Source organism: Indicator indicator, chromosome 8 (genome assembly GCF_027791375.1).
Source record: "Indicator indicator isolate 239-I01 chromosome 8, UM_Iind_1.1, whole genome shotgun sequence".
NCBI lineage: Eukaryota > Metazoa > Chordata > Aves > Piciformes > Indicatoridae > Indicator > Indicator indicator.
Window position 1 is genome coordinate 3,337,279 of NC_072017.1, and position 15,372 is coordinate 3,352,650.

Genomic DNA, 15,372 nt, shown 5'->3' on the forward strand with positions numbered 1-15,372 from the left:
ATTTATGAGTAGAAGCTCCTTTTTTTTTTTTTTTTGTGACAGAAATGAGCTCCAGCATTTTGTTTACTCAGTAGTTTCATGTATGAGTAGAAAAAGCAGCTCAACAGAGAGACCTTGGAGTGCTGGTGGACAGCAAGTTCTCCATGGAACAACAATGTGCTCTTGTGGCCAAGAGAGCCAAGGGGATCCTGGGATGCATCAAGCAAGGTGTGTCCAGCAGGGCTAGGGAAGTTCTTCTGCCTCTCTACTCTGCCCTGCTGAGACCACAGCTGCAATCCTGTGTCCAGTTTGGGGCTCCCCAGGTCAAGAGAGACAGAGACCTGCTGGTGGGAATCCAACAGAGAACCAGGAGGATGCTTAGGGGACTTGAGCATCTCCCCTGTGAAGAGAGACTGAGAGCCCTGGGGCTGTTTAGTGTGGAGAAGAGAAGGCTGAGAGGGGATCTGATCAATGTCTATCAATAGCTGAGGGGTGGGTGTCAAGGGGAGGGGCCAGGCTCTTTTGGGTGGTTCACAGTCATAGGACAAGGAACAATGGGTTCAAACTTGAACAGAGAAGATTTCAGCTCAACATGAGGAGAAACTTCTTTCCAGTGAGGGTGACAGAGTCCTGGAGCAGGCTGCCCAGGGGGGTTGTGGAGTCTCCTTCTCTGGAGACTTTCCAAACCCACCTGGATGCATTCCTGTGCAGACTACCCTAAGTGATGCTGCTCTGGCAAGGGGGTTGGAGCTGATGATCTCTTGAGGTCCCTTCCAACCTCTGATACACTGTGAGACTGTGATGAGTAGAAGCTCTTTTTATGACAGCAATCTCCAGCTCTTGGGATCCTCCAGAGGTACTGCAATGATTTATTTCTCTTCTTTTCACAGGACCTGATATTCAATGGCTAGGAACAGAGCTGACCAGTGGCTGAGATGAACATGACTACTATCCTACAAGAGACTTTGATTAAGAGGTCCCAGCAGAAGAAGAGGACTTCTCCCTTAAACTACAAAGAGAGGCTTTTTGTGCTCACCAAGTCTATGCTAACTTATTACGAAGGTCGAGCAGAGGTAGGGGACAGACTGATACTCCAGAGAGCCTTTATTCCTTTTTGCTTTTGTCTGCTGCTGGCTTTTTTTCTGCTGTATCTCATACTGTCAGGAGGGGATGGGGGCAAAGGCCATCGGTGGCAATGAAGGTGAGCTGCCATTTCTCTTTTTTCTTACTTACAATGCAGATTGACAGAGGTGTCTAACATTATCTGGTAGTCAACAAGAACTGGAGTTTAATCACAGCAGTGGCACATGGCCAGAATGCCAGAAATAACACAAACCAGCTTGAATCACAGAATGTTAGGGGTTGGAAGGGTCCTCCAGAGATCATCCAGTCCAACCCCGAGCAGAATCACCTAGAGCAGGTCACACAGGAACACATCCAGATGGGTCATGAAAGTTTCAAGAGAAGGAGACTCCACAACCTCTCTGGGTAGCCTGCTCCAGGGCAACATCACCCTCACCATACAGAAGTGTCTCCTTGTGCAGAGGTGGAAGCTCCTGTGTTCCAGCTTGTTCCTTGTCTTTGGGCACCACCAAAAAGAGCCTGGCACCTTCATCCTGACACCCACCCCTCAGGTGTTTATAGACATTGATAAGATCCCTTCTCAGCTTTCTCCTTTCAAGACTAAACAGCCCCAGGTCCCTCAGGCTCTCTTCACAGGAGAGGTGTTCAAGTCCTGCTGTCATCTTCATAGCTGATCATGATAGCTGATTTCTTTGTCTCTCCGGAGAGATGGAATTTTGATCACTGCTATCACGAAGTGATAAAGGCAAAAAACCCCGTTACAATTGTAGCAGCTTCTGGCCATGCTTCCTGTGAGGGCCATTGCTTTCACCTCTAGGAATTAACTGAGTTCAAACAGGAAAGAACATTTGATAGGAGCAGTGCATTGCATGCCAAGTTCATTAGAGATGAGATCCAGTGGAGCCCAGTTTTGGGCTCCCCAGTGCAAGAGAGACAGAGACCTGCTGGAGAGAGTCCAACAGAGAGCCAGGAGGATGCTTAGGGGACTTGAGCATCTCCCCTGTGAAGAGAGACCGAGAGCCCTGGGGCTGTTTAGTGTGGAGAAGAGAAGGCTGAGAGGGGATCTGATCAATGTCTATCAATAGCTGAGGGGTGGGTGTCAAGGGGAGGGGGCCAGGCTCTTTTTGGTGGTTCACAGTGATAAGACAAGGAACAATGGGTTCAAACTTGACCATAGAAGATTTCAGCTCAACATGAGGAGAAACTTCTTTCCAGTGAGGGTGACAGAGCCCTGGAACAGGCTGCCCAGGGGGGGGGTTGTGGAGTCTCCTTCTCTGGAGACTTTCCAACCCCACCTGGATGCATTCCTGTGCAGACTCCCCTAAGTGATCCTGCTCTGGCAGGGGGCTTGGACCTGATGATCCCTTGAGGTCCATTCCAACCTCTGATATGCTGTGAGACTGTGGATCATGTAACCCTTGGGAAAGGAAGCTGGAAGAAGTCAACCTTCTTCAAGGGATGAGCAGCTCATCCCCTTTAGCACTTTCTGTGTAAATTCAGTTGGACCCCAAGTCAATAGTGGCAAATCCTCAGCCCAGCATTTTTTCAGGTGAGCTTCAGACTCAGTTTCATCATGACCACTGCCCCTCAGAGCGTCCTCATATCTTCAGTGCTGAGGATGAGGTTTTTCACCTCACTGAAGCCACTTTCCAGATTTGTCCCAATGCTGAATGGGTTTAAAATGGCTGCAGTAGTTGCTGGAGCATGCTTTAGACTCTGGAAAGCCATTCCACAAGTGAAACCACAAGGAGATGAATCTGTAATCACCCTTGTGGCCAGGAAGGCCAATGGGATCCTGGGGTGCATTCAGAAGAATGTGTCCAGCAGATCCAGGGAGGTTCTCCTCCCCTTCTACTCTGTCCTGGTGAGACCACACCTGGAATATTGCATCCAGTTCTGGGCTCCCCAGTTCAAGAGGGACAGGGATCTGCTGGAGAAAGTCCAACAGAGGGTTGCAAGGATGGTGAAGGGACTGGAGCACTGCCCTATGAGGAGAGGCTGAGAGCCCTGGGGCTGGTTAGTCTGGAGAGGAGAAGACTGAGAGGGGATTTAATAAATGTTTATAAATATTTGAGGGTTGAGTGTCAAGAGGGAGGGGACAGGCTCTGCTCAGTTGCACCCTGGGATAGGACAAGGGGCAATGGATAGAAACTCCAGCACAGGAGGTTCCACCTCAACAGGAGGAGGAACTTCTTCACTGGGAGGGTCACAGAGTACTGGAACAGGCTGCCCAGAGAGGTTGTGGAGTCTCCTTCTCTGGAGGCTTTCAAGCCCCATCTGGATGCATTCCTGTGTGACCTGTATTGGGTTCTGTGGTCCAGCAGATCCCCTCCTAACCTGTACTGCTGCAGTTTATTCTTCTTTCCCAGGTGCAGGAGTCTGCACTTATCCTTGCTGAACCTCATTAGGTTCCTCTCTGCCCAGCTCTCAGTCTGTCCAAGTCTCTGTGTGCTGCACAGGCTGCACAGCCTTCAGGCTATCAGCCAAGCCTCCCAGCTTGGTATCATCAGTAAACTCTGTCTCCTCATCAATGTCGTTGATGAAGATGTTGAACAGGACTGGACTCAGCACTGGTCTGAATGGCCACACAGCCTTCATGTGAATCAGCCAAGCCTGCCAGATAATGCTTGGACTTGATGATCCTAAAAGTCCTTTCCAACCACAGTGATTTTGGATGTGTGGTCTCTATGACACAGTGGTAGCTATTCCTTTGTGTCACTGGGCAACTGAAATGGAAAATATTTTTACCAGTTGTGGTATTTTTTGGGGTTTGCTTTTTGTCTGGGTTTCTTTTTGTGGATGTTTTTTGTGGTTTTGTTTGTTTGGTTGGCTTGTTTTTTTTTTTGTTATTATTGTTTTTAAGTCACTAATGGTGACAGCAAGTTTGTGTTTACCATAATACAGTTGTGTATTCTGTCTGAAGTAATTAATCTAAAAAGAAAAATTAAAAAAAAAAATCAATGATTAGAGATGAAAAGAATTCTGTCCCCTCTGACTAGTTGCTTTATTGCTGAAATCAATGGGACTCCCCTGTGTGCTGATTGGATTCAAAGAGATACAGCAGATGAAGAGGAGATCATTCTGTACCTAGCTTTTCATCTTGGCAATATTCAAAGTCCAGATTGGTAAAATAAGCACAGAAATCCCAAGCCAAGATGATTTCACACCCTCATTTTAATCACATAACTGCAGCAGCAGTCTGCCAAGGGTGGCTGAGTTCTGCTTCTGTAGTCAAGAGTGTGAATCTTACTTTGGTAGCTGGCCAAAATTAAGTCTTTTCTTGGCACTTTTTTTTTTCTCCCTGGGTTTTTATTTGTTGGTTGGTTGCTGGGGTTTGGTTTGGTGTGGGGGTTTGTTTTGTTTGTTTGCTTGTGGTGTTTTTTTGTGGTGTTTTTTTTTCTAGTTTGGGTTGGTTGGTTTTGCTTTTTCCATTTTACCTTCAACAAAAATCCAGTGGAGAGAATTCAAAAAGAACAGAAAGCCAGCAGGCCTGGTTTGTGGTCACATGAGCAGTCACACCACCACTTCTTTTTAAAGACAAGCTTGAAAGGAAATCTTGTTAACCAGATGAGTCAATACTCACAGCTTGGGCAAGCTGGGATTGTAAATAAGGTGACAGAATTAGATGCTTGGTGCGGCTGGTAGCATAAGTGGAACATTTATGATGACAGAAAGCAGCCAACCATAGCACTGTGTCCAGTTCTGGGCTCCTCAATTGAAGAAGGACATTGAGACACTTGAACATGTCCAGAGAAGGGCAATGAGGCTGGGGAGGGGTCTGGAGCACAGCCCTGTGAGGAGAGGCTGAGGGAGCTGGGGGTGTTTAGCCTGGAGAAGAGGAGGCTCAGGGGAGACCTCATTGCCCTCTACAACTACCTGAAGGGAGGTTGTAGCCAGGTGGGGGTTGGTCTCTTCTCCCAGGCAAGCAGCACCAGAACAAGAGGACACAGTCTCAAGCTATGCCAGGGGAAGTTTAGGCTCGAAGTGAGGAGAAAATTTATTCCCAGAAAGAGAGATTGGCCATTGGAATGTGCTGCCTAGGGAGCTGGTGGAGTCACCATCCCTGGAGGTGTTCAGGAAAGGATTGGATGTGGCACTTGGTGCCATGGTTTAGTTAGTCATGAGGTGCTGGGTGATAGGTTGGACTCGATGATCTCTGAGGTCTTTTCCAACCTTGTTGATTTTATGATTCTATGAAATGTTTTTCTTGTGAACTTGAGATTTTAACACGGACCCTGTTAGGTGTGGAAGTGCTCTTCTCTCTCTCTATTTTTTTTTTTTAAATCCTATGATGACACAGTCTCAAACTGCACCAGGGGAGGTTTAGGCTGGATGTTAAGAAGAAATTCTTCCCAGAAGGAGAGATTGGCCATTGGAATGGGCTGCCTGAGGAGGTGGTGGAGTCACCATCCCTGGAGGTGTTTAAAATAAACCTGGAGGAGGCACTGAGTGCCATGGGTTAGTTGATCAGATGGTGTGGGGTGAAGGTTCGGCTTGATGATCTCAAAGATCTTTTCCAACCTGGTTATTTCTGTAAAATGCCACATACCTACTTGGAACAAAAAGGAATCATCTCATAAGTGTAGCTACTGGCAGCAGGGTAAAACCTTGTTTAAACTTAAAATCACAGAATCAACCAGGTTGGAAGAGACCTCCAAGCTCATCCAGTCCAACCTATCACCCAGCCCTATCCAATCAACCAGACCATGGCACCAAGTGCCTCATCCAGGCTGTTCCTGAACATCAGCCATGAGGATGCTTAGGGGACTTGAGCGTCTCCCCTGTGAAGAGAGACTGAGAGCCCTGGGGCTGTTTACTCTGCAGAAGAGAAGATCTGATCAATGTCTATCAATATGTGAAGGGTGGGTGTCAAGTGGAGGGGGCCAGGCTCTTTTGGGTGGTTCACAGGGATAAGACAATGAACAGTGGGTTCAAAGTAGAACATAGAAGATTTCATCTCAACATGAGGAGAAACTTCTTTATAGTGAGGGTGACAGAGCACTGGAACAGGCTGCCCTGGGAGGTTGTGGAGTCTCCACTGGGGATCTGTGGCATCAAAGGGAGGACAAAAATGGGGGAGAGTCTCTGCTGCAGTATCCTCTTAGCTCTGGAGGGGCTGCAGAGAGAGTGTTAGGGTAGGCAGAGCACTTAGCTATTTATCAGTATGCAGAAGCTATTTGCTGCTTCTACAGAGAAGGCAAATAATAGCCCCAGAGAGGAAACTTTTCAGTCTAATGTAGAAGATTGGTTTTGTGGAGTGAAGTAGAAGGCAGCTTTCTGATGAGCCTGTCTAGGGGAGCTGCACGATGCTCTTACCTTCACTGGCAGCAGTGATATTTGCCATCAGGATCAGACTTGTGTGAAAACTTCTTTGTGTCAACAGAAGAGCTATTACAACTAACAAAAAACCCCCCAGAATTTATATGAAAAAAGAAAAAAAGGCAGAATTCCCCCCCCCCCCATCCCTCTTGAACATTCTTGGGGGTTGCTAATTTTGAAAGGCTCTTCCTATGGAAAAAAAATTCTTCTGCGAGAGTGGTATTTGGCTTTTGTAATTTGAATAGAGGGGAGACGGAAGGTACTGAAATTACCACTGTATTATTTTAAGGAAGGAAAATTAACTTTCAAAGGGCTAGGGCCCATTCAAGCTGGAGGTTTCAGGGTGAAATTGTGTAGTTTTGTTTCAGCACTGATATTGTGCAAGTGCTGCCTTTGGAGCAGGACAGCAATAGAGAGTTCCAAAAAGCTGTGCTAGTTAGGTTTTCCTAGTGTGGTGTTGTCGTGGGTTTAAGGCACTGGGATGTCTAAAACCATTGGCTACAGGTCTCCAGAGGCTAGAGAGGTCCCAGGATGGGCTGGGAAGTGTAATCTTTTATGTCACAGGATCACAGTATGTAAGAGATTGGAAGGGACCTCCAGAGGTCATCCAGTCCAACCCCATGCCAGAGCAGCATCACTTAGGGGAGTCTGCACAGGAATGCATCCAGGTGGAGCTGAAAAGTCTCTAGAGAAGGAGACTCCACAAACCCCCCTGGGCAGCCTGCTCCAGGGCTCTGTCACCCTCACTGTAAAGAAGGTTTTTGCAGCCAGGCTGGATGTGGCTGTGAGCAACCTGCTGTAGTGTGAGGTGTCCCTGCCCATGGCAGGGGGGTTGGACCTGGATGATCCTTGAGGTCCCTTCCAACCCTGACAATTCTATGATTTTATGATTCTATATCTGACACACTGGAAAATCAGAGGCTGGAAAATGTGATCCTCCAACATCTAGTGGCAGTGATTATATTTGCACCATCAGTAAAATGCCTCTCAAGAGGAAGCTGCAACAGTGTCTAATGCTTCTGAGTTGCTGAATGGTAATGCTCTTTAAGAAGCATTTGAAAGAAAAGGAGATTTACAAAGCCCATCTCACATTTGCTTTGGAGCATATTCTACTGCAGAAGCTCTCTCTGGGGGTCTTGGCTGAGCCAGGCTTTTCTGAGGTTTTGTGCAGTTGCAGAGCAGCTCCATAAAAGGAGAAGTCAGTGATGCTGAGACCTTCTATACTGGTGAGAACACAAGTTCCATGGGTCACATACTGCTGGCTGCAGGATTTCCTACATGGAGATAAGCAAGGGAGAAAGGAATAGTATGAACCACAAAGAGAGAGACAGAATGGGTGAGACAGGACCTAGCTATTTCTTGACAACTGGGCTGACATCTGCCAGTTTTTCATTAAGCTTCTTGCCAGCTGGAATGTTCTTTGTATTTTTAACCCCTCCAGCTCCAATTTTTGTGGGGGTAAGCAGCACAATATCTTCGTCAGCAAAGAGGAAATACACTGAAGAGACATTTTATCTGCTACAGGGAATATCACAGAATCAGAGTTCTAGGGGTTGGAAGGGACCTCCTCTCAATCCCCCTGCCAGAGCAGGATCACCTAGGGCAGGCCACACAGGAACATGTCCAGGTGGGTTTTGAAAGTCTCCAGAGAAGGAGACTCCACAACTTCTCTAAGCAGCCTGTTCCAGTGCTCTGTCACCCTCACCATACAGAAGTGTCTCCTCATGTTGAGGTGGAACCTTCTGTGTTCCAGCTTGGACCCATTGTTCCTTGTCCAGTCACTGGGCACCACCCAAAAGAGCCTGGCACCTTCATCCACTTGACACCCACCCCTCAGGTCTTGATAGACATTGATCAGATCCCCTCTCAGCCTTCTCTTCTCCAGACTAAACAGCCCCAGGGCTCTCAGTCTCTCTTCACAGGGGAGATGCTCAAGTCCCCTAAGCATCCTCCTGGCTCTCTGTTGGATTCTCTCCAGCAGGTCTCTGTCTCTCTTGAACTGGGGAGCCCAAAACTGGACACAGGATTGCAGGTGTGGTCTCAGCAGGGCAGAGTAGAGAGGTAGAAGAGCCTCCCAAGACCTGCTGGACACAGTTTTCTTGGGATCCCATTTGTCCTCTTGGCCACAAGGGCACATTGCTGTCCCAATAAGGGCTTCTGCAGCTCAAAAGCTGCTCTGTTCAGCAGAAGAGTAGTTCCAAGTGTGCAGGGGATGAGCTGTTTGTATATTTACCTGACAAGAAAAGTGTGTCCAGCAGGGCTGGGAAGATTCTTCTCCCCTTCTTCTTGGCCCTACTGAGACCACCGCTGCAATCCTGTGTCCAGTTTGGGGCTCCCCAGTTCAAGAGAGACAGAGACCTGCTGGAGAGAATCCAACAGAGAGCCAGGAGGATGCTTAGGGGACTTGAGCATCTCCCCTGTGAAGAGAGACTGAGAGCCCTGGGGCTGTTTAGTGTGGAGAAGAGAAGGCTGAGAGGGGATCTGATCAATGTCTATCAATAGCTGAGGGGTGGGTGTCAAGAGGAAGGGGCCAGGCTCTTTTCGGTCGTGTACAATAGTAAGACAAGGAACAACAGGTACAAGCTTGAACAGAGAAGATTTCAGCTCAACATGAGGAGAAACTTCTTTCCAGTGAGGGTGACAGAGCCCTGGAACAGGCTGCCCAGGGGGGTTGTTGGAGTCTCCTTCTCTGAAGGCTTTCCAACCCCACCTGGATGCATTCCTGTGCAGACTCCCCTAAGTGATGCTGCTCTGGAGGGGGTTGGACCTGATGATCTCTGGAGGTCCCTTCCAACCTCTAATGTATTGTGATACTGTAACACTTAAGTATTTCTTGTCCTCTTGTGCGCTAAGAGTGTTTTTTGTTAAGGAATTATTTATTCATATATTTTTGTTCTCATATCTGACAACATAAGCCTAGTGCCTTAACTTGATATTGTGTCTTATATGTTAAATAATGGAAAACAGATTATTCCTTTTTGCATTTCATGGAAACAAGGCTTACTGCCTGGTCTGGCATCCTCATTGTGAACAAGGAGCAGGGCTTCTAAAACTGTCCCTCATGTTTCTGAGGCACAGGCACATGTGAAGTATTTATGGCTTTTTTGTGTGTTGAGCAGCTGTCTACAGTTGTTTCTGTAGAGTCACTTCCCTTTTGCTAATTTCAGCAAGCAGATATATTAAAAACTAACACAACAAACAAACCAAAAACCCCACAAATTGCAACCTTTAGTGTGAGTTCAAGACATGTATTTTTATCTACTTGTTATCTTTATTGGGCTATAGCATTTTTATACCTTTGTTACTGCTCTGTGTTTCTTTCTGTAGGCTTCTCAAGAGGCTTGTGTCTGTCGTTAGGGAAGGGGTGCAGTAGCTTTGGTAGATCTGAAGTTCTTGTTTTGTGGGTGTTAGAAATTAAAATAATCCTTTTAAATCTGATGTGTTTAGTTAAATGTAGGCTATCACTACTTTATCTTGATCACAGAATCACAGAATAGTCTGGGTTGGAAGGGACCTCCAAAGCTCATCCAAGTCCAACTCCTCTGCACTCAGCAGGGACATCCTCAACTAGATCAGGTTGCACAGAGCCCTGTCCAGCCTCACCTTGAACATCTCCAGGGATGGGGCCCAAAGCACCTCCCTGGGCAACCTGTTCCAGTGTTCCACCACCCTCATGGTGAAGAACTTGTTCCTAACATCCAATGGTGGAACACCTTGAGCAACAGAATGAAGGAGCAGATTAGATGATGCTGTGATGGTTTTAGGACTACAACAGATGCATGGGCACTTATTTTCCTCATCAGTTTTAATCATAATTTAAAATCATCAAGAGAAAGACTTCCTTCATCTGTACTCAAGTTATTTTTAGCAGAGTAGATGAAAACTGTGATTACAACTGATTGGAAAGTCTGTGTAGAAAGAAGTGGTACTTTTTGCTAGCAGTTTTACTGGACTCTCTACCCTTCCACCACTGTGGATCTTTAATTCTTCAAGTGAAAAACACCATCAGTATGGTAAGTGAAAGAGAAAATAAGAAGTCTCTGCTGGGGAGGGAAAAAAAAGAAGAGATGATTAGATAAAAAAATTGATTTTGCATTATTTCTTTTCCTTTTCTCTTACAGAAAAAGTACAGAAAAGGATCTGTGGATGTTTCAAGGATCAAATGTGTAGAAGTTGTAAAAAGTGATGGCATTATTCCATGTCAGAATAAATACCCATTTCAGGTAGGTGCCTTTTATATAGAATATATATCTTACAGTGCTTTTTCACTTGCTTGCAGTCACTGGCCCTGCTAAATACTGAGCCCATTCTCTGGCTGCCTGGGGCTGTGTGTGAGGTGGTTCAGGATCAGTGATTAAAATCTGTCCCCAGCAGACTCTGTTCCCCCTGCAGTCCCACACTTGGGAGCTGTGCCTCATACACTTTGTCTTTTTCTTTTCCCTCCCCTCTGTGCTCAAGTTTTGATTGGCCAAGTGTCTGATCTTGGGTTTGCTCCAAAATGGATTAGCTGGCAGCCCATTGTCCCTGTCTTCATTCCTTCATGTTAAATTAAATGTAATTACCATTAAATTATACAGGAATAAGTGAAATCAAGATAAAACTTGTTGGTTTTTCTTCCATTGTGAACTTGGACAGAAGTAAACACAGAGAACAAAGTGCTTAGAGGGGGGAAAAGGGTCTGGAGAGGAAAAGGCTCCAAGGAGACCTTCTTGTGGCCTTCCAGTATCTGAAGGGGGCTACAAAAAAACTGGGGAGGGACTTTTTAGGCTATCAGGTAGGGACAGGACTAGGGGGAATGGAGCAAAACTAGAAATGGGTAGATTCAGATTGGATGTTAGGAAGAAGTTCTTCCCCATGAGGGTGGTGAGACACTGGAAGAGGTTGCCCAGGGAGGTGGTGGAAGCCTCATCCCTGGAGGTTTTTGCAGCCAGGCTGGATGTGGCTGTGAGCAACCTGCTGTAGTGTGAGGTGTCCCTGCCCATGGCAGGGGGGTTGGAACTGGATGATCCTTGTGGTCCCTTCCAACCCTGACAATTCTGTGATTCTATATAAATATGAGGAGGTAAGATGCTGTCTCTGCTTATATTAGAGGGGATGATTGAAATGAAGTGAGGGTGAATTCCACTGCCAGAGCGGGGACTGTGCCACCTTTCTTCCAGGGCAATCCTTGCTTTACTTCAATCAAAACAGTGGGGAGAAAAAAAAAAAGGCTAGAATCACCCCAGAGCACTACAGAATCACAAGGAACCATGAAATGGCTGGGACCAAAGGGGATCTGATTATGAAACAGCTTTTGAAGTTAAACTGAAATGGTTTTAGAAAACACAGGGTGAAGCAAATATTTTGAGGAAGGCTCTCAAGATAATACTGTGTTACAAAATCCTTCATTGTTCTACTGAAAGCATCATCTATGAATAGGAAACCCTAAAAACCTTTCCCAGTTTCTGCATTTGTGCTCCTGAATACGCTCATTTTCATAGAAAAAAAAATCACAGAATTGTCAGGGTTGGAAGGGACCTCAAGGATCATCCAGGTCCAACCCCCCTGCCATGGGCAGGGACACCTCACACTACAGCAGGTTGCTCACAGCCACATCCAGCCTGGCTGCAAAAACCTCCAGGGATGAGGCTTCCACCACCTCCTTGGGCAACCTGTGCCAGTGTCTCACCATCCTCATGGGGAAGAACTTCTTCCTAACATCTAATCTAAATCTTCCCTTCTCTAGCTTGAATCCATTCCCCTCAGTCCTATCACTCCCTGACTGCCAAAAAAGTCCCTCCCCAGCTTTCTTGTAGCCCTCTTCAGATACTGAAAGACCACAGTAAGGTTACCTTGGAGCCTTCTTTTCTCCTGTCTGAACAGCCCTAACTCTCAGTCACTTGTCTTGTTCTGTTTCCCTCTGCTCCCCAGGGAATAAATAACTGAAATTTACCAGGTGAATGCATTTTGATTTCTTTCTTCTTTGCTTTCCTGCTCCAGGTTGTGTACGATGCTAACACACTTTATATTTTTGCTCCGAGTGCACAAAGCCGGGATCAGTGGGTGAGGAATCTGAAAGAAGGTAATGGAAATTGTTCATAATCAATTTCTGACATACATAGATGCCTTTGCTTGAGCTGTCTGGATAGGATGGAGTTACCTTGGTGCTGTCTTTTGGCTTTGTAGCCAAAACAGTGTTGAAAACACACCAGTGTTTTGCCTGCTGCTGAGCAGCTTGCTCAGCATGGAGGCTTTGCCTTTTTTTCCCCCTCTGCCCCTGCAGTGAGGAATCTGGAGGTGGGCAAGAGGCTGGGAGGGTGGCACAGGCAGGACAGCAGACCTGAACTGACCCAAGGAATGTTTTAAGCTGTATAACATTGTGCTTAGCAATATGAACTGAGGTGAGGGAAGACAGGTTGGGTTGTTTTTTTTTTTTTTTGGCTTCTATATTGTCTGTTGCTCAGAGACTGGCTGGGCATTGTTCTGCTTGTGGGAGATGGTGATGCCTTTGTATCACTTTTGGGTTATTGTTGTCTGGGTTTTTTTCCCCTCTTTTGTGTGGTTATTAAACTCTCTTTGTCTCAAGCCACAAGTTTTCTCCTCTTGCTCTACCTTCTCCCTAGTCCAGCTGGGTAAGGAGTGGGCAAGGTGCTGTGGGTACTTGGCGGCGGCTGCTGCTGCGTGGGTACTTGGCTGCCCTGTGGTGTCAACCCACACCAGGCTAGAAAAATAAAATGGTAAAGCTTCTGATGCACTGATTTTTAGTTTTTTTTAATTGGGCTGGTTTGTCATTCACATACACAGCACAGGATAACAGGTACTGGAAGTATCGAACAATCAGACTGATTTAATTTGATTTGTGAGGCCCAGCTGCAATTAGACTCTGACTCTGTGCTTTTGCACGATGTACAGACCATCAAAGAGCTTTTCCAAGCTAGTTCATGGCCTCACTCAAAAGGCAGGAGGCATCTCCACTGAGATGCAAGCTACCTGACACTATCACAATGAGCAAAGACTTCTTTTCTCCAAGAACCTTTTAATGCTTTCTGCCATCATCAAATGCTCACATTAATTGAAGGTGCTCTCTAAAGTAATAAGAAGTGATTTCTGAGAGCCACAGGTCAAGGAATATAACCTCTCAAACTCAGCAAGCTCTTAGGATGGGGGAGTAAGGAGCTGCTGGAACCAAACAGAGGCATTGTGCCATGGAATAGTGCTAAATGTCAGCTATCTTTCCTTCCAAGGTACTAATTGTGGAGAAAATTGAGTCACTTGTAGAAGCAGTAAAAAGAAAAGGGACAGGCAGAGAGCCCCCAGGACCTTCACAGCTGCCTGCCTGATTCTGAGGATCTCCCTTTGTGGATGCACCAAAGCCCTGCTGGGGTGGCTAGTTTAGTTTAGGCAGGGAGTACATCACTCTCTCCTGGAATAAAGTCCTGGATTATCATAATAAAAATGCCCTCTACTAACATTTTTATCACTTCCACAGAAACTTGTAAGAAGGTCCTTAAGAGAAGCACAGCTTGAGGAAGGCCAAACAAAGACTGACTCAAAGCTATTGCAATATTTATCCAAAATATTTTAAATCTTTCAGTATATCTTTTTTAATTACTTCTTCTAGAAATAAAGAACAACAGCAATATAATGATAAAATACCATCCCAAATTCTGGACAGAGGGAATTTATCAGTGCTGCAGACAGACAGAGAAGTTAGCACCTGGCTGTGAAAAATATAATCTCTATGAAAACAGTGAGTATATCTCTTCCCGTAAGAGTTGATTTGGCTTTTGGTTGGTTTGGATTTTGTTTTGGTGGTGTTTTTTTTTTTTTTTTGCTTTTATTATATGATCCTGTCATCACACCTGAATGCCTTACAAATTAGGCAAGAAGAGCAGAGTGAATAGTTGGTACCATGCCTAAACTTAAGGCAACAATGGTTGCTTCATTTCCAAGTGTTTCGTAGAAAATATCAAAGTCCTTGCAGAAAATGGTTAGAGAAAGCTGAAAGGGATAGTTGAGGCTGCTGAATTTCAGAGTCTCACAGTATATCAGAGGTTGGAAGGGACCTCCAGAGATCATCAGGTCCAACCCCTCTGCCAGAGCAGCATCACTTAGGGGAGTCTGTACAGGAATGCATCCAGGTGGGTTTGGAAAGTCTCCAGAGAAGGAGACTCCACAACCCCCCTGGGCAGCCTGTTCCAGGGCTCTGTCACCCTCACTGGAAAGAAGTTTCTCCTCATGTTGAGCTGAAATCTTCTCTGTTCAAGTTTGAACCCATTGTTCCTTGTCTTATCACTGTGAACCACCCAAAAGAGCCTGGCCCCCTCCCCTTGACACCCACCCCTCAGCTATTGATAGACATTGATCAGATCCCCTCTCAGTCTTCTCTTCTCCAGACTAAACAGCCCCAGGGCTCTCAGTCTCTCTTCATAGAGGAGATGCTCAAGACCCCTAAGCATCCTCCTGGCTCTCTGTTGGACTCTCTCCAGCAGGTCTCTGTCTCTCTTGAACTGGGGAGCTCAAAACTGGACACAGTATTCCAGGTTTTTTCACTTGGCTTTGTTTATCCCACCAGAAACTTTTCTGACTAAGTGTTTACCTCAGACTGATTGGTGAAAAAGATCAGCTTGAAATGCTTGCTAGCTCTCAGATCTGATAGGTAACTTCAAAGTTGCATCCAGTGCTACCACATCAGAGTAAAAGTGATAGAAGAAGGCTTAAAATGTTTACAGACACAGCACTGATGTTTGTCAACATCTGCATGTTAAACCTGGATGAACCCTGATGAACCAGGATGAACCCTGACTTCCTGGGGAAAGAACTGTACCCAAATGAGCTAGGATGAATCCAGATTTCCTTGGGGAAGTTCTGTTAAGAAGAGCATGTAGTGATAAGAGGAGGGGCAATGTTTTGAAACTGGAGCAGGGTAGACTTAGGTTGGACATTAAGAGGAAGTTCTTTACAATGAGAGTGGTGAAATACTGCAACAGGTTGCCCAGAGATGTACTTGAA

At 46.0% G+C, this 15,372-nt stretch overlaps 1 protein-coding gene across 1 annotated transcript in view; it reads left to right on the plus strand.

The window, feature by feature from the left end:
- The first annotated feature begins 899 nt into the window (after nucleotides 1-899).
- Nucleotides 900-15,372, plus strand: part of TEC (tec protein tyrosine kinase) — a 34,237-nt gene continuing 19,764 nt past the window's right edge. The window contains exons 1-4 of the mRNA XM_054383319.1: nucleotides 900-1,052; nucleotides 10,503-10,604; nucleotides 12,361-12,442; nucleotides 13,982-14,110. Of these exons, the coding sequence (XP_054239294.1) occupies nucleotides 915-1,052; nucleotides 10,503-10,604; nucleotides 12,361-12,442; nucleotides 13,982-14,110 (451 nt within the window). The 5' untranslated portion in view covers nucleotides 900-914. The remainder of the gene's footprint in view (nucleotides 1,053-10,502; nucleotides 10,605-12,360; nucleotides 12,443-13,981; nucleotides 14,111-15,372) is intronic.